The sequence below is a fragment of the Quercus suber genome, unplaced genomic scaffold (genome assembly GCF_002906115.3).
Source record: "Quercus suber isolate HL8 unplaced genomic scaffold, Cork oak 2.0 scaffold_446, whole genome shotgun sequence".
Classification (NCBI taxonomy): domain Eukaryota; kingdom Viridiplantae; phylum Streptophyta; class Magnoliopsida; order Fagales; family Fagaceae; genus Quercus; species Quercus suber.
Window position 1 is genome coordinate 68,903 of NW_027069897.1, and position 25,508 is coordinate 94,410.

The 25,508-nt window shown below is 31.6% G+C and overlaps 1 protein-coding gene across 1 annotated transcript in view; it reads left to right on the forward strand.

Moving 5' to 3' along the window:
• The first annotated feature begins 617 nt into the window (after positions 1 to 617).
• LOC111997392 (plastid-lipid-associated protein, chloroplastic) overlaps positions 618 to 25,508 on the forward strand; it is a 41,533-nt gene continuing 16,642 nt past the window's right edge. Inside the window, 2 exon segments of the mRNA XM_024029476.2 lie at positions 618 to 1,038; positions 1,041 to 1,350. Of these exon segments, the coding sequence (XP_023885244.2) occupies positions 885 to 1,038; positions 1,041 to 1,350 (464 nt within the window). The 5' untranslated portion in view covers positions 618 to 884.

A 25,508-nucleotide genomic window follows, 5' to 3' on the forward strand; every position in this document is an offset into this window, starting at 1 on the left:
CCATGTCACATAACGACAATAAGTAATACTATGTATATCACACGGATCTTATTAGAATTATCGCTCAAATCACTTCTCCCTAAATATTGGGACAAAAATTCCTATCGTCAAGCCACAATCCCGTGATTTTTTTTTTCCCACTCCTACGCAACTCTTTTTGGTTTTTTTGCTAAGTTCATAATTCCTATGTAACTCTTTTTGGTTTATTGGGAACTTAATAAAAGTTGGTTCCTAGAGGCACAGACTCGTGACCCAAATAATATAAAATACACAAATCAAATCAGTAAACATAGTGCTTAGCACAAAGATCATTGGACATCCCAACTAAAAAAAAAAAAAAAAAAAAGAAGCTGAAATTAGGAACACATTGCGTTCATGCTTAATGCTTTGAGCTCATGGTAAGCTGGACACAGATAATTAGTGCAATTCTGCTGACCCATCGCACATTCTCCGCCAATGGTATAAGTGAACTACAGACCAAAGAAATCACGTTCATGCCAAATTCACATTACTAAACAGACCCTTTCTTGTCCTACATGAAGTCGGCTTATTTTCCTCCAATGCCTTCACATCCACGTATTGACTAGGTAGTCGGCATGGTTGCTCCGAAAAACTGATCCCTTTAAATTTGATACACGTACTAGGAAGTCGGCATAGTTGCTCATATGTATGAGGAAGTATACCCTGTTATGGGTGTATGCTTCCTCCATCTCTCTCACCAGATGTGAGAGAGAGAGGAGAGAAACATACACTTATAACAGGGTGTATTTTCTCGCTCAGTACAGCTCTGTATATATTAACTCTACTCTCTGTTCTTAACTCTCAGTTCACACACCTCTCTGTTCTCTCTCAAGCAAAGAAAAACCCAAATCAACACTGAAAAAATGGCCTTCGTGTCACAGTTAAGCCAATTCACTCTCTCAGTGGTCACTCCACAAACCCAATTCACTCCCAGAGCTTCAGTTTTTGCGCCAAATTCTGTTAACATCGGAGCGAAACAGGTCGAGAAAACCCGAATTTGGACCGGGGAATTGGTCCGGGGAGGCCGAGTTTCCGGGTCAGAGCGGGGAGCGAAGAGGAGTTGGGTCCTGAGAAGGAAGAGGGGCCCGCGGTGGCGGTGGTGAAGGAGGTGAAGGCGGTGGCGGAGGAGGTGATGACGGCGGCGCCAAGAGAGATCGATAGGCTGAAGAAGGCTTTGGTGACCTCGTTTAACGGGACTGACCGGGGGCTAAGTACGACGAGCGAGACAAGGGCCAAGATTACCGAGCTTATCACGCAGCTGGCGGCGAAAAATCCCATCCCTGCACGCACTGAGGCCTTGACGCTTCTCAATGGAAAATGGATTCTCGCGTAAGTGTTAATTTGTTTACGCAGTTCGAACTCTCAGGATTACCTGCTCTCATAGTATCATATATGAACATGTGCATCAAAAGCTTAAAAGTGAGGAAATTCTGAAACTTGTTTAGTTAAATCTTAGTAGAGAAGTAACTTGCTTGCTTTGTTCAGTTTGTGTTTTTCACCTTTGGAAATGGAAAATTTCATAAAATTTTAGGAGTTCTATATCATTCGATGAATCTTGATTGGAAACTAAGAAATTTTTACTATTAGTGTATGAGTTCTTCTATGGACATAATCTCACAAGTCACAACATTTTTACCAAAAAAATTGAGGTGTTAGTCTAACCTAAGTTAAAATAAAATAAGAAAGATTATACCCGGATCCAACATAACTCAAAACAAGGTTGTTTGAAAATGTTTTGAGATTTTTGTTGTACATATTCACTTTATATTATAGTAATTGCTTCGTAAGATTCTTGTAGAGTAAGAATATTTTGTAGAAGCATAAGAGAGAGAGAGAGAGTAGTAAAGGGAGTGTATCTTTATTGGCATGTTACCGAAAGTAGTAATGCAGTAATAATGTTGCTTTGGTATTTTGGGTCATGTATCTTGGATATGAAGGCTTTAATATAAGCATTTTCTGTCTGATTAATTAGGTTAAAACTAGTCATGGCACATAGCAGACTGGTTGGTTGTGTCCTAGTCGTTGGTAGCAATATTGAGAAGGAACCAGTGTGTGTATATCAGTATCACATTATGGTTTTGGAATAAAGGTGAAAGCTATCATGTCTTCTGTGCTAATTGTTTGATTAAATCTTGTGGAGATTGCTCCCACCATATATTATCAACCCACCTTGCTTTGAGTCAGATTTGCTTGATACTTTACTTCAAATTTATATTATATCTAAAAGTTGAAGCGTAGCATATGCTACTACGCTTCAGTTAAGCCACATTAGCATCTATGTCATTATCATTTTTTCTTCCCAATTTCTTATACAATTTTTTAACATTTAAAGTTAATTAAAAATTCTATTATATTGCAATTAAAATATCATATTTATATTATTTTTAACTATTCTTATTTATTATTAAATTTTCAATTTCATTTTAATTTTTCATATTCCCACTACTTTTTACCTTATCTTTCTTCAACCTTTCTCATTTCAATTTAACTTTTCATATCCACACTACTCTCTACCTTAATTTCACTATTATTATATCCTTTTATCTTTCTTTATTTTTTACTCTTCTTATTCTTATTCTCATTCTATAAATATGTCATTCCCTCTCTTATTCCACGCATAACTTTCTATTTTTCCACACACAAAAGGTTCTCTCTCTCTCTCTCTCTCTCTCTCTCTCTCTTCAATTTTTGGTATATTTATTTATTTTCCTTGCATCTCTACTTTAGGTTGATAAACTTTTGTATTATTTAGAATTCTCCTTTGGATTGATACGATTTATTTTTGTGTTTTATGTTGTTATCTTTTTTATTCTCATTGATTGTTAAATGTTATACTATTGCATTATAAAGATAGTATATAAAAATATAATGTTATTTTATTGCATAGCATAACTAAAATAATTTAGTGTTTATTGCTATACATTTCATTTTTACTATTTTTCTTCTCATCTTATTTTATTCAACATTTAAATTTAGCAACATCCACCATATTATTAAATTATTTATATTTTGTCTCATTTTTTTTAAAATTAAACATATAATATTTTATTTAAATTCAATAAATAAAAATTGTTCTTATAAAGTATTCCCATGAAATGTTACAATGCATCAATGGAAAAATCAAATACAAAACAAATACCAATTTAGAAACACTAAATTTATATATATATATATATATATGAAACGAAACATAATATTAAAAAAAAAAAAAACTAATAGTTATGGATATACTAACTTAATGGAAGCAAAACGGAGTGAAAAAAAATAAAAAATAAACGTTAGAGTGCATATTTAGTACATTAGAATTCATCATCAAAATTTGGAAAAACAATAAGATGTCAACCGGGGGGGGGGGGGGAGAGAGAGAGAGAGAGAGAGAGAGATTTATGGGTAATAAAGTGTAGATGGAGAAAGGGGAAAAAAATCAAACGTCAATTTGTAACTGTTAATTAGAAAACAAAGAGCCTGATAGGAGGAGCAAAGAATAAAATAGAAAAAAGCCTTATAGAGGAAATGAAAAACTTTACTTCTACTTTTAATTTGGTCGACTTTTTTTTTTTTTTTTAATTTTTTATTGTTCTTGCATCTTTACTTTAGGTTGATGAATTTTTGTATTCTTTAGAATTCTACTTTGGGTTGATACAATTTATTATTTATTTATTTTTTTTGAAGACTATTTTTGTGTTTTAAGTTTTTATCTTTTTTATTATCTTTGATTGTTAAATGTTATTCTATTACATTATAAATATAGTATATAAGAATATAACGTTATTCTATTATATAGCATAGCTAAAATAATTTAGTGTTTATTGCTATACATTTCATTTTTACTATTTTTCTTTTCGTCCTGTTTTATTCAAATTTAAATTCAGTCGCATCCTCCATATTATTAAATTACTTATATTTTATATCATTTTTTATTTAAAAAATTAAAATATAATATTTTACTTAAATTCAAATAAATAAATAAATAATTATAATCATTCATAATTCTTACATTCTTATAAAATGTTACAACACATGAATAGAAAGATAGAATACAAAACACATGCTATTTTAGAAACACTTAATAATAATAATAATAATAATATCAAACCAGACATATCATAAACAACTAATAGTTTTGGATATACTAACTTCATGGCAACAAAATAGAATAAAAATAAAAAACAAAAATAAATGTTACAATGCATATTTAGTACATTAGAATTATCATCAAATTTGAGAAAACAATAGGATGTTAATGAAGAGGGAAAGAAAGAAATTAGTAAAAGAAATCAAACGTCAATTAAATAAATTTTAGTAACCATTAATTGGAAACCAAAGAGGCTGACAAGAGTAAAAACTTAATTAAAAATGACCTTACGAATGTCATCAAAAGCTTTATAGTGCAATTAAATAAATCGTTAAATTCACTTAATTAAATCATATAATCAACAATTTAATACAATTATACAAAATTTAAACTTAAAACTAATCAAACTATAATCTAGAAAACCATATTTATTATCAAAACTAAAAGGAAGATGTTCTTCAGTAATAATAGAAATATATAAGAAATAAAGATGGAAAAGTTCAAAATCTCATTTTTGACATTTCATTTAACATTATTTATAAATAATAAAAATAAAAAATAGAATCCTTAAATGCTTATATTCTTCACACATCATGACTTTTTAAAATCTAATGAAAGGGTCTAAGATTTGATCTCTCATTTAATGCCTCTATTATGAAAATCATCAGCCAGTAAAATATGATAATAGTAAAAAAGTTATAAATGAGATCATGAAAAAACTAATTAGCTACTATTATTATGGAATAAATGTCTTTTTTTATTTATTTATGCATCTAAGGAAATGAAATGTATGGAGTTTATTTATTAAGGTATATTTAAAGATTTACGTAAAAAAAATATGTAAAAGGTTTTTTGAAAAATAAAGTATATGTAAGATTTTTATTAACTTAAAAGACAATGAAAAACCAATTTTTAATAACTACAATCGTCATTACTCTATAAATCACACACAACACTATATTTAATATCCTATACAACTTATAAATTACAACCCAAATCAATCATACAATTATACAATCAAAGCATGAACATGTAACATGAATTACCTTCTGAATTATTGCTTAAAAATTTTCACAATTATTGAAAGAGAATCACTAAATTTAATTTTTAGGAAACATCAAGACAAGGTATAAGAATTTTAATTTTTAACTTCCATAAAAAAAAAAAAAAAAAAAATACTACCCACATTATTTCAAATGTTATGGAAAAAAAGGTTTACATGTAGCATGCAAAACATGTTTAATAGACTTAGAGATGTAAAAATTAGTCAACTGACTATGGTAGAATTAAGGTTTCAAAATTTAAATAAAAAAATTCTACAATAATAAAAAATTATTTTGCGATAAATATGATTATGAAATGCATTACTTTTCATTAAAATAGTTCAAATTACAAAATAATAATATAATGAGATCACCCATAAAAAATAATCACATGCAACGCGTGGGTACGCGACTATAGTTCATAGTAAAAGAAGGATGTGCACATATGGATGAATACTGATGGCAAAAAATGCTTCAATCTAATCAGCCTTTGCATTGCTGCAAAAATGTCAGATGACAAGGAGTAAGCAATCAGTTTTTAGGATCACTAATGGATAGCTTTGCCACATATTATAATCTCCCATGCTATGATTGCTTTATAGTAAGTGAAACAGATTCATAATCTTATATGAATGTGTCCAAAGATTCACACAGACATTGGTTTGGCTGAAAGTACTCAATACCATCATTCAATTGAGCACTAATGTTAAAATTCAACAGCTTCACTTGTCATGATAAATGCAAACTGTCAAAAATCAATGTACTGAACAAAACCAATTCCAAGAGATAAGTTTCTTGGACATAACATGAGTAATTTGAGGGGGGTGATTACGTTGCCTAAGATGAATTTCATTATACTAATACAATCAAACTTGTCAAGGTCATTCCATAAGTAAGGAACATGCCCTTGAATAGAGAAATATAATATTCACAAAAAAACCATCTTAGTTTTTTTGCTATGTTGGAATCACCATATAAAGTTTTTATAATTAAAAAAAAAAAAAAATTATAAAGCTGATAGCAAATTTGGTCCATGCGATACTAAGTAAGTGTATAGGTGGACAGTACTTAATATGTCCATGCCTAAGCTTGATATGTCCAACTGTTATGTATCTAAAGTACTATTTCTGAGGTCAAACTAAATTATCAATAAAAATAGTCGTGACATATCAAGCTGCATGGAGTTTCTACTGAACTAGTCAACCAATGAATCATAGCAAGCCACATATGCGTCAATGTAACATTGCTATCCAACAAGGATGAATTGCTTACCAGAGTGAGAATGTTGGTAACGAAATGGTGGGGAAGAATCGCGCTATATTTGATAAAGATCAAATCCCAATTCTCCTGCATTCATCACCAAAAAAAAAAAAAAAAATGCCTCCACAAATTGTACGTAAAATTCAAGAACAAACCTTCATCATTGATAGATTACATTCAAAGTTTATAGTTGCTTCCTAACACCCAATTTTAATACTTTCCTGACGATATCCATACCTGAACACACTTCAAATTATTTTCTTATTATTAATATGATAGTAATAGTAGTCAAAAGTAAAACTTTCATCACCATGAAATGCATACCTTCAACCATGTGTCCATGCTACCTCAAGGCCTTCAGAGCTTATTCTGGAAAGTATGTAACTAAGATCTTGATCTCGAACCTAAAAGGATATTGAGAAGAAGCAATGTTAAGAAAGGCAAGGAAGATGAGGCTGTTAGAAACCATAATTCGATATGCAAAGCAAATACCTAATCAAACAACATAAAATTCAGGAACTTGAGAACTACCACTACAACAACATATCAAAATTCTGTTATTTTGATAGGAGTGGGAGTTTGGGTGTTGTGCTGCTGAGTTGGCAAACAGTTAGCACCTGCTGCAGTGCTGAGGTGGAAGGCGGCAGTTATGCTGTTATGTTAGTTACACTGTTTGTTAGTCTTAGCTACTGTAACAGATTGCATAACAGAATTGTTCATTGTGTTAGATACTAATCAGGCTACTATAAGAGGTTGATCAAGTATCTATCAAGTACTTCGAAAAGGACATTTGTTGTTTCAAATTTCGATATATATACCTTCTTGATTTGGAAAAAAATCATCTTAATTTCTTGCTATGTTAAAATCAACCTGTAAAGTTGTTATAATACAAATCTTTTCAAAATTTGACAGCCAATTTGGTCCATGCCATACTGATTAAAGAGTATAGGTGGAAAGTATGCAACAAGGCGGCTGTCCCCTAAGCTTGAGTTTCTACTGAACTAGTGAACCAATGAATCATAGCAAACCATATATGCATCACATGTACCACTGCTATTCAACAATTCTGAATTGCTTACCAGAGTGAGAATGTCGGTAATGAAATGGAGTAGAATCGCACTATATTTGCTAATGAACAAGTCCCAATTCTCTTGTATTCCAACAACAACAACAACAACAAAGCCTCAAACCCAAAATTTGGGGTCAACTATAGATCCTCAACAGATTATATTGGATCGGCCACATGAATTTTTTCCTTCATTTTATTATATTTGAATTCATGCTCTCCGTTACTTCCCTAATTGACATGTCATTTTTCATTACTTCTACTAATGTTATTTTTGGCTTTCCTCTACTTTTTTTCATTCCCTTAACTAGGATCAACTCACTTTTTCTTACCGGTTTATTACTCACTCTCTTCTAAACAACTACAAAGATTAGGGACCCATATATTATCATCAAGGCTAGGGAACTTATTAGGCTTTTGTCAAGAAGTGCCCCTGTTCATCAGGTACAATTTTTGGTCTCTCCTTTTTTTACTCTTGTTTTCTTGTCTGTATTGTATGAATTTTCTGTTGTGATACAAGGGTGTGAAATAGCTATCGAGATGTTGGGTTTTGTTCTTACATTATATCAATGCCCAAGGGTGCACAGAACAATATGTAAACTAATAACTTTGCTTGACTCTTTCTATCATAACTTTGTTCTGATTACTATTACTGTTATTTTTCATTTTTGAATCCCACCTACCCTTTATTTTCTCCCATACTTGGTTCCCATGGTAAATATTTTGAATTATCAATCATGTTTCAACGTCAAATTTCCGCCCCCTGTTCTGCTTTGTTTGGACATTGCTTTATGAATGGAGATGCTGATTTCTGTTACCACACAAATTTTTATAAAATCTATCTTTCAGCTGTACTTTGCTTCAAAGTTCTACAAGCTTTCTACTACATTCAACTTCGTTATTATAGAAATGTTAGAGTTTCGCGTCAAGAAATTTGGGCCCCGTTTGGTTTAGAGCTGACTCAATTCCCAGTTCTCAATTTTCAATTCCTATATCTTAAACCCAAAACTCATTACTTAATTCTCAAACTCAGTTTCACTCAAAAATTGCAAAACATATGTTTGGGTTGAGTTCTAAGCTACATATCTCTACCACTTTTCCCCAAACTTGTGGACCCCACCACTGACACTACACAAAACGGTCATATGGGTACCCGCGTGTGACATTTTCTCTCTTGATTTTACTGCTCTTCCTCCCATCACAAAACCCAGCAACTAATTTCACGCCTCTGTACACCAGAAAACCCATTTCACATAACCCAGCAAGAGACTGGTTCCCTCCCACTTCAGGCACCGTTTCTCCTTGATTTTTTTCTCTACTCATAGCACATATTTTCCCTCTTCCCTATTCCAAATTTCATATTATTTTTTTCTCTTACCCACAGACCGAAAACCACATATACAATGGCAAACTCAGAACCCACCACTATCAACACCACCAACGGCCACACAAACCCACCTTGATCACAGGCCAAGCTTCAAACCACAACTACAAACACAGAAAACCCAAACACACCAACACAAAATCTTCAGATCAGTGATCCAAAATTGCCAAATCCAAACCCAGAAATCCTTAGATCGAAGACCAATCATTCAAATGAGAAGTGGGTTTATGTTTCTGGGTATACATTTATGCGTGGATGAACATGGTGAATGGGTCTAAAGAAGAAAAGAAAGAAAGACAAAACCAGGAAGAAGAGGAGGAAAAAAAAAAAAAAAAAAACCCCCCGTTGGTGGTGAGTGGGTCTGATGAAGAAGAAGAAGAAAAAATGTTGATGGTGGTGGAGTGGGTATAAAGAAGAAAGAAAGAAGAAGTAGAGAAAAACCACAAAAAAAAAAAAAAAAAGGGAAGCCGATGGAACTCAGTAAAAGAAGAAAGAAAGAATGAAAAAGAAGAAGAAAACGAAAAAGTGGTTGGTACTGGAGTGGGTACGAAAAAGAAAGAAAGAAATAGAGAAAAAAAAAAGAATAAAAAAGAGGAAGCGGTGGAGTTAACAACACAAAAGCTGTGGACTCCACAGAGTCTGAAATTTTACAATCTTGCCACTGAGTTATGTAACTCAAAAACTAAAAACATCAATTTGGTGTTTTAGTTTTCTGCACTGTAGCTTAACTCAAACTGAATTTGAGTGATGAAAACAAAGAGAGAAAATCAAGCCAAACACAAGGTTTTCAATGAGTCCCACGCCAATTTTCAGTTTGAGTGATGAGAACTCAATTTGAGTGATGAAAACAGACTAATCCAAACGGAGCTTAAACTCTTTAAACACTACTTTATCCCTCTTAATACACTACTTTATCTCTTTTTAACTTCTAACTTTATAATTCACCTATCTTAAAGGTTTTATATTTTTTACTATTTCATTAAAATATAATTTTTTTTATTCTTTTTCATTCTTCGCATCTCTACCTCTCTCTTTCTCTGTGTATCTCTTCTCCCAAACAAAAACTCCCAAGCCACCCCTCACGGCCACCGCCATCAACAGAATTCTCACTGCCCATCAAAACCCACTGCCAAACACACTGAAATCCACCGAAATCTACTGTGAAACAAATGGAAGCCCAATGCAAAACCCAACCCAACCCACCGCCACCAGCCACCACCGCCCACACCCACTGCCCACAGCCACCGATACCCATTGCCAAACCCACCGATACCCAAACCACAAACCCAAAATCAAATCACAAACTCAAACCCACTTTGAAATCAAACACAAATCCAAACTAAAATCCCTTCTTTTCAAACCTTAACAACCAAACCCAAATTAAAAAAAAAAAAAAAAAAAAAAAAAAAAAATCTCTTTTTCAATCCAAACCCACTGATCAAACAGGGAGCCAAAAAAAAAAAAAAAAAAAAAAAAAAAAAAAAAGGAAAATAGAAAGAGCTTGAGAGATGAGAAAGAGAGAGAGTTCAGCCTTGAGATTCCCACGTTGAAGCAGCAGCACCAATTCACATCTCAGGCTTTTTAAAGGTGTACAACCCCACCATGTTCTTAAATTCCTCAACAATAAACCTTATAACAAACGGTCCACCTTCCTAAGTACAAACACCTGCTTTCCGCTGCAAGCCCATAAAATAACAACAATGGAATCATTTGGACTAGTCTAAACATTCACCAAGATGTGGGTGGCACTGTAGCATCCCTCTTGTATCTCTCTCAATCTTTGAAGTCAGCAAATGAAGCCGAGATTCAGCCTGTGAAGGGAGGAGCTCAACCATGAAATTGAGAGAAATAGAAGCTAGGGGAAAGAAAGAGAGGAGAGAGAAGAAAGAAGAAAAAAATAAAAGAGAGAGAAAAAGTGAACATTGGAATAAAAAAATAGTATTATTTGAAATCTAGTGGATATTTTTGGGTCTTGGTGGGAAAATTTGGCTTTTAGCACTTTCAGCATTATTAGTAAAATGTTCTTACGTCAGTGGGGAGTTTTATATGGTAAAATTTAAAATAACAATTTTATAATATCACGTCAACTTCATCCTTGGGATTTTTTTTTCCAAAACATGATGTGGCAGTCATTCGGTTGTCAAAACAAGAATTGTAAATATATATATATATATCTATTTTAAATTTGAAGTAAATTCAACTGACTCATTTAATTATCACTTTTATAATAATATTAACAAAGCTAATTAAAAAAAATAAAATAATACGATATATGTTTATAATATACACATTAAAAATAATTAGACTTAAAAATGATAATAATTATGACATATGAGCCAAAGAAAACTTCTTTATATTTTTGTTGGCATTCTAACTTCTTAGACTTATAGCAATAGCAATAGTATCAAAAGAAAAATAATAGTTATATTGTCATTTAATACCTTATTCATATTATAAAAAGGAAATTTGCAAATATGAAAATGAGGTATCAAATATATAGTCCAAATCTTGTAGAAGAAAAAAGAAGCTCATGAACATGTTCTCTTATTATGCTCAAGCAAGTATCCCAAGAATTATTTTAAAAAATAAGTTGTTATATTAACCAAAAAAAAAATTTAATCTCAAATGTCTCTGTATCTTACAATTTTATGATACAATACGCATCAATGTATCATACAATTTATGAATACTTCCAATACATCTCATAAATACGAAATTTTATGTACACAATGTGATACATATTGTATAATACATATCATGTATCATACAATACTGACAATAGTCAACAACTTTCTAAAAATTTCAAAATAAATTACAAGGTTTACAACATAAATCTTAAAAATTGATATATCAATAATTATGAGTAGGTTTCAACCATCTTGTCAATGTATGCATAATATAGTAAAAAAAAAAATCTCTCTCATATGTCTTCTTTTTGTATAAGTAACTAATACTTCTATCTTTATCGACAAGCATGCTGGAAATAACATATTATATTCAAAATCACTAACCAAAAAAAAATTCATTTTGTTTCCCATGAAAACATAAACAACATAACCATATATAGAATCACTTCTATATATGTATTTTTTTTTTTATAAACAGAATCACTTCTATATCTAGTTTTTTTTTTTTTTTTTTTTGAGAAAGACTTCTATATCTAGTTAGTGACACTTGTTCTCTGAGACATCCCAGGCTGTTGTTTCTGGTGTGGTTTAATAAAGTCTTTTATTCAGCAATTGACACTTGTTCCATCCACACAGTTTGGATGGTAAATTGGATGGTAAATTAAATCTTAACGGTGTACCGAAAGATTCCGCGTCTGTGACAAGTGGTTCCACACTCTAACTTTTCTTGCTCTAACAAATATAACAACTTCAAGGCAGGGAGAATGCTGATTGTGTCATATCCACATGTACCAGTAACCATATATTGGGAAATGTACCACCCCCCATTTGTCGTCTTTTTTAGGTGTGTTTAATGAAAATAATAATAATAATAATAATAAAGTAAAAAATACAAAATCAATCCCCTAAATTTCCCCATAATTCTTTTCAAACCTTTAATTTTGTTTTTGTTCTATTAAGTTTTCTAAATTTAGTATTATTTAAATGAAGTCTTTGTAAAACTGGTCTGTTAAGCCCACTCAAAATGATGACATTGATAATTTCAGAATATTGAATAAATAAAATATTTCTTATTATTTATCTAAGAAAACGCATTAATAAAAAAATCATTGTCATATTTCTGTTCGGTTGCTTAGACAGTAACTTTCTTTTTTCTTTCCCCACATTTTTTCAACTACCAAACAAAAGAATACAACACAATGAAACACAACGGTATTGTGGAGGCAAACAAAACAATACAAAACAATAAAGCACAGTTGAATTGTGAGGGCAGTGTCAGGGGGAGAAAATTGGTAGCAGAAGAAGGAGGTGTCTCGGCATTGGCAAATGAATAATCAAACAATTGAATAATCGTTCCATTTATTTTGAAGTCTAAAAATAAATATTTTTAAACGTAAATTATTTTTTACATATACAAAATTTTCTATAAAATATTTTCAAGTGTTTGAAATGACAAGTAAAATTTTTCAAGTAAACCACCAAAATCGATGGCTCAACACCGAAGCCGCTAGTGCTGGATGTCCAATTACCAGATCGTTGGAACTAGTGGTCAAAGCAGTGGCTTTGGTGACTGGACTGCCGACAATCACCATCGGAGCGGTATCTCCGATGATCGAACCACCAACACCGATTGACAAAACAACGTCTTCGGTTATTGGACCTCCAACACTGGTTGAGGTGTAGTGCCTCTAACCACCGGACAACCGACACCGATCGACGATGCGGCATCTCCAACCATTAAATCACTAGCATTGATCGTTGGTGAGAGGTCTCCTAACACTGCATCAGTCACCGAAGTAGGGTTTCCAAGCATTGGATCGCTAATACCAGTCACAGAGCGAAGTCACCGGCCATTGGATCGTCGGCACTAGTCACGAAGAAAAGTCACCAAACCAATGGCAATGGTTGCCAAAGCGAAGTCTCTTGCCACCAGAACAGTAACCTACCAACCAGATGAGAGAGGAGAAGCTACTAAGTGATTTCAAAAATGTTTTACCAAATGCATGAGGGAGGAGAAGCTATTGAGCATAATTAGAAACAAAAGCAGTATCTATTTTCCTAAACGAGCTACTCTTGCACCTAGGCAATTGTAAAAATTTTGGGAAATTCTGTGTGTTTCCTTTATTAGAGTTGCCTATTAGAGCAGTGAAGCTAAATAGCTATATAGCTATTTTAGCTTCACCAAAACACAAAAATGCATGTTACAATAGTGGAGTCATAGCTAAAATTTTTTAACTTCTTGCTACAGTGCACAACTATTTATGGCTGTGCACTGTAGCAAGAAGCTAAAAAAAAATATTTTATTAAACTTCTCTCTCTTCTCTCCTTAAAAAAATATTTTCTCTTTTTCTTTCTCTCTCTCTCTCTCTCTCTCTCTCTCTCTCTCTGCATCCCTCATCTCCTTTCTAATTCACCGACCAGCTTGCAGGCGATGGTGCTCATAAAATCCATATAAAAACCCACCGAATCAGATACCTAGCCACCAGATAAACACCGAATCGGACCACTGCCACCGAAGCAATGCTGATCCACCAAACCCACATCACAAAACACCACAAAACACAAAACACAAACCCACAAAGATAGAGTAGAGAGAAAGATCAAAGCAACGTCGGTCCAAAGTCCATACAACCACCACAAAACACAAACCCACATCACAAATCACAAACCTATGGCAGATCGGTTAGAGTAGAGAGAAAGATCACAAACCCATGGCACAACCCACAAACCCGCACCAACGAGGAAGGTGAGAGCTTCAACAAGTTCGTCTCTGGCCATGGCACAACCCATAAACCCGAGCCGGCACAACCCACAACCTGCAGGATCCTCAAGAGCTTCAACGATTTTATCTCCGGCGTCGATGAGGAAGGTTTCGAGATGGTGATGAGTGGGAAGGAGAGAACGGCAATGAGATAGAGAGAACTGAGAGTGGAGAGTGGAGAGTGGAGAGGAGAGAAATGAGAAGGTTTTTTTTACAGTGAAGAGTGAGGCATGGCACACACATAGATAGAGAGAAAGAAAAAAAAAAAAAAAAAAACCTCTTTCTTTTTCTTTCTTTAATTATTTTATATGTAATAGATATATTATTTTATTGTGATGTTTACATTATTTTATAGCGTTGAAAGCTAAAATAGATCCATTGATGCTGAATGTTGTGTAAAGTGAGTAGGTAAAATAGATAAATTAACTTTTTATGGTGCCAAATAGCTAAATTTTTAGCTCCACTGCTGTGAATGCTCTACTACTACATATTGTATTATGTTTGCAATCTACTTTCTAAGACTATAGTGAAGATGGGTCAAATCCAACTATAATAAAAGTATTGGCTGTTAATTTGGAATTGTGAATTTGAAAATGAATGAAAAGCTTTGATTAAGTTGAACTTACATGACTAAATGTGCTTGATGACCAAAGAAGTTAGTTATTTATTTTGTTTGTTTTCACATTTTTTTCTCTCTACTTTTTTTTCCTGATATTCATAAACGCTTTCTTCCATTCTTCCATATTATTTTTAATATATACATGTGTCATGTGTGTCCATTTGGCCTTGGAAACAGTTTATTAGTTTTTTGCTAATTTTTTTTTTGTTAAAAGTGTGCTAAGGTATACTTGTATTTGAAAAAGTAAAGTTTTAAAAAATTATACATAAATACACTTTATAGTTTATTAGTCTAAAATGTTTTTTAAGATATTGGTGCACTCATTTTTGTGATTCTCAACTGTTTGCATTGATTACAAAGCAAATCTTTGGCTCTGCGAAGTGTGTCAAAAATGTTTTTAGAGTTGAACTTGGACACAATGAATCTGATGCATCATGCAACTGGTGATTGCAAAACAGTTAAAAGTTGAATGATGTTAACTGGACACAATAATTGTAAGCTAAAACCTGTTAGAAAGGTGCTCATTAATGTCAGAGCTAGAATTAGAAATTGTGATTTGTAATGTTTTGGGCCTACCAAATTGCTTAATTCCCTTTTATATAATAAAAATTTTGTGATATAAAAAATTTATTAAATTGTGTTTATAATGCTTTGATAAATTTATGAACATGTGATATAAAAAATTTATATAATAAATTATGATGGAGTGTTAGATAATGTTTCCCTTGTGTCTACTGTCTAGCACTACTATTTGTGCATTCTGTGTGTGTCATATAGCAAGAAAAATCAGACAATTTTTTCAAATATTGTTGCCAATGTGCTAATGTTGGAATTCATTAAGCTATAGTTGGGAATGATAAGATATTATCTTATAGCTAATTATTGTTGCACATACTAAGTTATACACAGTCATACACACTCTAGTTGAAATCTTGTTTTGAAATTTTCAATTATTATTGTCACGCATGATTTCACAAGATTTTAGTTGTTTGTCTTATACATACAGTGTATAACTATCACCGCTTTTACCTTATAAGTTGTCTTAGATATGTCTTTAATTTGTTAGGATAACTGAGAGTCTATTAGGGCAATGCCTATCCATCTTCTAGTTTCATCTTTATATCTGCGCCCCATGTTTGATGTCAGGAGAAACCTCTAATACACATAAGTGTACCAAGCTACTCTTAAAGAAATTCAATATAAAATGAAAATGATCTAACAAATTAAGCTAAAGACATTATATGTAAGTCTTATGCCTTACTCAAGGCTTGTTATTGTTGGTAATAGAGGGGTGTGCTCTTGTTACTGGTGGAGGCATGTAGTGAAACCTAATAGAAAGAGTAAAAACAAGTGGGTTAACACTGAATCTAATGTGATTATGAAACAATGCTGAAAAAATGTGTTTTACCTTGCTGTAGCAGCATATGAAAGAAATTTGTTTTTAATAGTTTGATAGGAGGATCTTTTTGTGATACTTCTTCAATTTCCTTCTATTAGACATATTATGGTCTAAGTAACCCAAATCAATTGTAGGCCCATATACTTGTAGAATAAGTATATTAACCTTAAGTTAGTCTATGGTTAGCCTAGGATTAGTCAAGTGTTCTCTAATATATAAACCCTACATTGAATTCATTGTAACACAAGTGCTTAATATAATATGTAGTCATCAAGGGCTTTCTCACTGTGGAAGTAGGCCATTAGGCTGAGCCACATAAACCTTTGTGTATGTTCTCTCTTTCATACTTCCACTCATCATTCAATCTTCACACATAATCACACAACAACTTTCATACCTTCAATGTTATCAATTTCACTTCGTGAGAAATTGACTTATGAGGCGTACAATGGATCCTATCATGATGCTTTTCTAGAGGATGTTCAAGAGATTTGCTCTCTATCACTTTCTTTGAATCTTTGATCTTCTCAATTTCTTATAATTTCATTTTTAAAAATTTCTGTTATTCCATATTTCTTTCCCAATATGGATATATGTGATGTAGAACATACAACACAGGCCTTTCTAGAGCAGCAAGGGTGCTAGAAGTCACGGCACAAGATCAAGGGCGGTGTCAGTAGAGGCCATCGGGGCGACGATGTTGAAATTGCATGAAATTCGACAGGTTGAAGTTTTTACAATAGAACTTAGACCACTAACATTCTATTGTTACCTTGAGTAGAAAACTTACTACCACGACCCCATGATAGCTCCAAGTCCACGAACTACTTCTTTTCTTGGCCTTTGCAACAACACAAGCTCACCTGCTTGTGACTTTGAGACTCTACTTAAAGGTTTTGGATCTCCTTAAACGTTGATCTTGTATGCAGCAACTTCAACAACACAGAATCTTGAGATTCTTCAAGAAATAACACAAGTAGAAGACGTGAGAGAGCTTTTGGGTTCAAAACCCTAGATCTACAAAAGAGGCATAATATGCACTCTAATCTCTCTAAAAAACTCTGAAAACCCTCTCTATGGTTAGCTTAAAATTTCCTTTAAATACTGGGAAAAACGGCTCACGATTTGGGCTTCAAAGGGATAAGTTATGGCCTTTTACGTTTGCTGATTTTTGCTAATACTCGTGTTTCGATCGATCGAGTACCAATCGAACGAAACAGATTGTAACTCATTTTTTTTCATCCCAAACTTGAATTTTTTGTCTTGGACTTCAATGTAGACCATTCTAAACCAATGAGACTTAGTTTTTGTCATGTTTTGTCATGATTTGCCAATATTACAAACTCAAAACCTAACAATCTCCCCCTTTAACAATCTGTGATAAAACACACATATAACATAATGCCCATATACAATAAAATGCCCAAATACATCAGAAATCTCAATCTAAAACTCCTAACCTAGAAGTTGCAAGAAGAGGTAGAAGGTCTTGATCAGAATGTACCTGTCTTTCCTAAAAACACTCAAAAAAACACATCAACGCATGTGTGGAAAGAAAGACATATAAATAATAATATGAAACACAATATAAAAATAAAAGTAAATTCTAACTCTCCCCCTAAGTTAGATACATCAAAAAGTTTTTATATTCTCCCCCTTCCAAAAACAATTGTATCTCCCCCTAAACAAAAATTTTAAAAACCTTTTTAAACAGGATTCCCACCACATTTCATCTATTTCTCCCCCCCCCCCCCTTTTGTCACGTATTGACAAAGACAACTCAAACAAAAAGTAAACAAAAACATATGCAACAAAAAAAAAAAAAAAAAAAAAAAATTGCAAAATTGAATGTTATGGACCATGTCAAATTATCAGCATTCTTAAGTGCACAAATCCCTGTTGCATTTAAAATAATATTAATAAAGTTAGAATATATAAAAAGGTAAACTAAATATAAAATAAAACATTTAAAACTGAACGTAACAATTTAAATAAAGAAGAACAAGTGAATATTTTATAAGAATTATACATCAATTTACTCAACGTTAGTAGTAGATTTAGCACTACAAATATTCATACTTGCAAATTATAGCTCAAGTTGGCCAATTTCATCAATATCTTCATTTACAATATTGTTAGGTTTTAGATCCCTGTAAATTAGATTGTTTAACCTAATTAATTAACCAAGTGAATACTTAGGTTTATTATTCAAATCTAGGTTAAAACAAAACAATTATATCATGCAAAGCAGCGAAAAAGTAAATAACACAACGATATGATGACCTAGGAAAACCAAACTGGTAAAAAATCTAGGGAGGATTTAACCTAGCTATCCTCAAGGTAAAAAGCAAATCCACTATAGAGAATCGAAGTTTACAATAAGACTTAGACCACAAACATCCTATTGCTACCACATGTAGAACTTACTGACACGATCATATGCAAGCTCCGAATTCACAGACTTGCTCCAAATCCATAAACTCCTTCTCTATTAGGCCTTGGCAACAGAAGCACCCACACTTGTGACTTTGAGACTCCACTCAAGGGTTTTGGATCTCCTTAGACATTGATCTTGTATGCAACAAATTTTACAACATCGAATCTTGAGATTCTTCAAGGAATAACACCAGTAGAAGACTTTAGAGGGCTTTTAGGTACAAAACCCTAGATCTACAAAAGAGGCACACTATTCTCTCTCTAAAAAGCTTTATAAAAATGTGGTTAGAGTTTCGTTTATATACTAGAAGTGTTTTACTTGAAACCCTAGAGTTTGGGCTGAAATTGAATTCTACAGATACGTGTTTCGATCGGTTGAAATAGGCAGTTTCTAAACTGTTCTTTCTGTAGCTTGTATATTCTTGAATCTTGACTTGTATCACCTTGAGCATTGTCTAATAATACCTATAGACTCTAGGATCTATATCTAGATAAGTTTGTGTTCACGATTTGTCAATTGTTCTGAACTTTTAGAATCTAACAATGTCTCCCTTTGGTAATTTGTGACAAAACTTACATACAATATGAAATGCTCAAATACAAGAACAACCCAGTACAATAAAATGCATAATTACATCACAAATCCCAATCTAAGACTCCTAACCTAGAAGTTGCAATAAGAGGTAGAATGTCCTGATTAGAATGTACTTGTCTTTCTTGAAAATACTCCAAAAAACACATCACCGCATGTGTGAAAAGAAAGACATATAAAAAATAAATAAGCAAACTAAAGCAAATAACAAATATGCAAACTAACTCTCCTAATTTAGATACATCAAAAATTTTTATTTTCTCCTCCTTTCAAAAACAATTTCAACTCCTCCTAAAAAAAACATTTTAAAAAAAGAAAAAGAAAAAGAAAAACAAGATTCCCACATTTCATCTATTTCTCCTCCTTTTTGTCACGTATTGACAAAGACAACTCAAACAAAAGTAAACAGAAAACATACGCAACAAAAGTCAAGAGAAAATAGAGAATCAAGGAAACAAATAAATCCAGCTCTATAGAGAATAGAGGCAACTCCCCCTATGAAGAGCAACAACTTTCTCTAAGAACAACAAAGGTTATAAAAACTTTTCTCCTCCTATAAAAATAGGAAAAACAAAACATGTTTTGGGTAAAATTTAGGAGGTGGGGAAAAACTAAAAGAAACATAAGTTGAGGATATACTTAAAAAAAAATTCTCTCTTTCAATAAATACAAACTTAACACCATGTGACCTATAAATATATGCATGCAATGTGTTTAAGTGAAAATATTTGCGCTTTGATTATCCATCATATCTCTAAAAAAATATTTTCAATTTTTGGCATTTCACACATCAAGAAAAATAGCATATACTATAATGTACAAAGGACTAAAAAATTAATCAATCAATTTTTAGATCAAGTTGAGTACCCAATTTAGCAAAGTGTATACATGTTATGTGTGAAAACGATGAGAGATATGACTGCAAAAATGCAAGATGTATACAAAAAATAATGTAATGCATGTGAATTTTAAACATAAATGATGCGTGAAAAAAACATTTGGTAAAAAAAATTAGAAACTGAAATTTTTTCAGTTTCGATCGGTTGAGCATCGATCGAATACCAATCGAGTCAGGCAGAAGCAAGATTCAAAAACTTGGAAATTTTTGAGTAATCAAAAATCACACTCGATCGATCGAAATTCTGGAAAACTGAATTTTTTGAAAAATAGCAAAAGTTTTATGCAGAAAACACTAAAACCAAATAATTTTATGAATGAAATGCATAAGAATGAGTTTAAAATTTTTTCAAAAACATTCGTTTTTAACCCAGAACTTTAAAAACAAGATTTTCACACTTTTTACCCCAAATTTTCAACCAATGAATATATTTTGTATCAAAATCATAGAATATATAATCTTAGATGGCCAAACCAAATTCACACACAATTTAATGTACAAGATTTAGCAAAGATTTACTTGTGATGTGTGTGCAACTAGTAAGAACATGAGATACATATAAGGTGATATGTAGATAGTAATCGATCAAAATTTCTACATCATCCATCACAACGTTTGAAAGTGACTATCACCTAAAGAGTTACATCCTATAACTCCCACATCTTCATATCTACGTGAAAACAAGCTTGCAATCATGCATATATATAAATATATATTAATTTTTTTAAGGCTACACCTTATTTTCTTTTTGTGCATGTGCTACACTTTCTTGAGCACAAAATCTTATGATATGCACTAAGATGTTCATGATTAGCTAGTAAATAGTGGTGAGATGGTTATTTATGCATTTCTCTTATAATTTTTTAGTTCTTACAATCAAAATCATGTGACTTCAAAATCAAGAGCATATTTTCAAAAACTATAAACACTCACACAAACATGCATTACATAGCTAAAACTAGCAAATGGCAGAAAAATAAGCTCATCTGAGCTAAACAAGGTACACAGGCATGTTATGCAAAGATAATAGGCCAACCTCAATTACATATTCATGATGTGTAATACAAAAGAAATAAAAAAAATTTTGGTTTCAAAAAAAAAAAATTTATGACCAAAACTAAAAGCACACATTATGCTAAATGATTAAAAATGCAAATGCAATGCATGATAGTGCTTAACTAAATTATAGAGAGTACACAAAAAAGAAATATCAATTTCTTAATTAACCCTTGAAAATATGTAAAAACTAGAACATACTCACACAAAATCAAAAATAGCTTAGCACTTTTATAACACATACTATTCAAGTTTCTCCACAATTTCAAGCATGTTCTAAATCAAAAAAGAGATATTACAACTCATGTAATCCTCAAAACAAATAAAACAAGACACAAAATCAAATATTTTTGTCTTTTTGAAAATTTTCAATGTTTTTGGATTTTTTAATAATCAAAACAACCTAAGAAAATAAAACAACTAAAAACTAAAAGTAAACATGTCCACAAATAATTGAAAGAACTAAATCAAGGACAAGTCAGCAACACTCGCCTTAGAGAATCTTTTCTTACCCATATAGAACGAGTCTTCAGCTTTGTAGGTGAAAATTCATGTGAAGCAGAGTGTATTTAAGGGATTACACCAATCTTCTAAGAGATATTGAAATACTGCAAATTCCTTTCACAAGCCTTAAAGAGATCAACTAAAACAATAGTGTCATTTTTATTCAAATCATCACAATTAAAAATAGTAAGACACATAAAATTATCCATGAAAACAAAGATCAAGGATCAACTCTAGATCAAGAAACCTAAAAACAAGAGCTAACCCGCTTTGATACCATTTGTTAGGTTTTAGATCCCTGTGAAAGAGATTATTTAACCGAATTAATTAACCAAGAGAATACTTAGGTTTATTATTCAGATTTAGGTTAAAACAAAACAATCATATTATGCAAAGTAGCAGAAAAGTAAATAACACAATGATATGATGACCTAAGAAAACCAAACTGGTAAAAAACTTGGAGAGAATTTAACTTAGCTATCCTCAAGATAAAAAGTAAATCCACTATAGAGAATCGAAGTTTACAATAAGACTTTGACCACTAACATCCTATTACTACCACATGTAGAACTTACTGACATAACCACATGCAAGCTCTGAATCCACAAACTCTGAATCCACAAACTCTTTCTCTATTAGGTCTTTGCAACATAAACACCCATACTTGTGACTTTGAGACTCCATTCAAAGGTTTTGGACCTCCTTAGACGTTGATCTTGTATGAAACAACTTTTACAACACCGGATCTTGAGATTTTTCAAGGAATAACACCGGTAGAAGACTTTAGAGAGTTTTTGGGTACAAAACCCTAGATCTACAAAAGAGGCACACTCTTCTCTCTCTGAAAAGCCTTATAAAAACATGCTTAGAGTTTTCTTTATATACTAGTAGTGTTTTACTTGAAACCCAATACATTTAAGTAGAGTTTGAGCAGAAATAGAATTCTGCAAATACATGTTTCGTTCGGTCGAGTCTGTTTCTCGATCGGTCGAACTAGGCAGTTTCTGAACCCTTCTTTCTGCATCTTGTATATTCTTGAATCTTGACTTGTATCACCTTGAGCATTGTCTAATAATACCTATATACTCTAGGATCTATATCTAGACAAGCTTGTGTTTACGATTTGCCAATTGTTCTAAACTTTTAGAACCTAACAATCTCCCCTTTTGGCAATTCATGACAAAACTTACACCTTGCCATAATGCTGTATAGTTTTTAAATATTTTTTAGGGAAAAAAAATTAAAAAAAACAGGTAGGCAACGGATCGGGTCTGGTTGGCCCATAAAAAAATGGGCAGGCCACGAGTTGACCCATATTTAATTTGAAACAAAATGGGCAGGTTTAGGTGGTTGAAAACGGGTGGGTTTGGGTCGAGCCAGCAAATTTTAGTCTGTTCTCTTATCTCTAGACCAAAACGTGTAACATATTGGGGTTAGGGCATGATTGATTTAGGGATTTTGATCCAAATGTAAGACCCCTTAGTTTTTATTTTTATTTTTTAAGTTTAATCCTAGTCAATAGCACACTAGGCATCTAAGTTAGCATAAAAATTATTTTTTTTAATTTTGCTGTTAGCCACGTCACATTTTTCATTTACCACTTAACGGTAAGGACTAATTTGACCCAATAACAAAAGGCTAGGAACTAAATTGACACATCTGAAATGTTGAGAACCAAATTGACATTTAGCAAAAATAATAGGGACTAAATTTGTAATTTACCCTTATTTATTTATTTATTTTATAATAATGGTTGTTAGGATTCCAGTAACTCTATAGTGTAGGTATTCTAAAATCTAGATAGTTGAGTTATCTTAAAATTTAACTCAACTATATATATAGTTTAAGACCTATGCGTTGCACGGTTTTAGGTATCTAATTGAAAGTAAAAATCATGCTACATGTGTGTGTGTGTGTATATTCATGAAAAAAATATGAATCTGTAAAATAATTGAAACAAAGTTAAGCGTAAACTCATAAAACGTATAATTTTTGTTAAAAAATTAATAGCTAAATGATTTATTATTTTATAATTGAAAGTAAAAATCATGCTACGTATGTGTGTATATTTTTTAGTCAAAATGCCCCAATAAAAATATAAGTTGGTGTTACATCAACTCAATGAACATATATTAGTCTAAAAATAAAAATATAACTAATGTTGTTGAATGAATAAAGAACGATTAAATAATTATAATCTTATATATATAAATATAATCACTCCAAAAATACTTATTATAACGATATATAAATATAATAACTCCAAAAACATTGTTCATCAAAAGTGCTTAAATAGTATTATTTAAAAGCCGAATATATATATATATATATATTTATGAACTTACTTTCAAATTCAAATGACATAGTTTTGTCTTTCTAATTCTAACTATACCATGAATTTTTTGTAACGCTAAGCAATGGCACTCCTAATAGAGGGATCATTTTTCATTCATAATCAATTTTCTTTTTAATCTTGCAAGTCTTGTTATTTCAACATTTTTCAACTATTTAACCCAAAAAATATATATGGCAAACAATTGTAATATACAAAACCAAACCAAACTAACTGTACATATTATTTGAAAGACAAATTAAGTGCATGTAAAGTGTAAAACAAATACTTGCATGTAGGTCGGTGGTGGTGGTGGTGTCGTTTTATTCCTATCAAGCTAATTCTTGTTATAATCCCTTTATTTCATACGGATATCTAAGTGGTATTTCATATGGATTAGTATTTCAATTTTTGGTTTTAATAGTTAGAAGTTAGCACATGTATAGTTTAAATCACGTTAATAAAAATTTATTGATAAAGTCATAAAACTATTATTAGTAAATGTTTCTTAGGATTATCTATTTAGCTTTGTTGCCAAATTTATATCAACTCTTATATTTTATTTATTTTTTTTAGAAGAATAGAACACAACTAAAAACCAATAAACAATAATTTAAATTTAATATTAAGAATATAATCAAACTTATTCATAATTTAAAATTAAGAAACTAACAAAAATCATAAATTAAGATGTAAATGTAGAAAAAGAACAAAGAACATACCTATTTGTTTCTTTCGTCACTTTGAGAGATGAAAGTGTGAGTAAATGTGAGTATGTAACGAAAACCTACACCAATTATTGTAGAAGAAAACAAATAAGTACAAAAGTTTAATATTATAAATTAGGTTAATCTATCTATCAATTTCTAATGCAGAATTCATGAATTTAAGTACTTGTGTGAGAAGTTTTCATTATTTTTTTTTTTTTGAAGTTAAAGAAAGATAGTTTAACTAAAATGAAAAAAATAATAATGAAGAAAGAGTGCATACTTGCGTTGACATGGGATTTAAGGTGGCGTTTAGTATGGGGGAATCCACATTACTCCTAGCATCTAGATTCCTAGGAATCACATTCTGAAGAATGTAGCTATTCCTATATTTGGTTTCATTGAGAATCTTTTAAGATTCTTAGGAATGTGAGATGATAATGTTTGGTTTATTTCCAGGAATCTTAAATGAATTATTTATTTTTCCCATTCTATCATTAGATTTGAATGTGAACTACCAAGTCATTTAAAAAAAAATCTTCCTCTAAATAAATAATAAAAAACCAAATATAAACTATTAATTATGACAAATTCATTAAAATTATTTATTTTCCATGAAAATAAATTCATTAATAATTTGTTCAGCAACACACACACAATAGCAAAAGTGAATACTTGGCACTAATGGAGAGTCCCCTTCAAACCTTTTTTTTTTTTTCCACACGTGA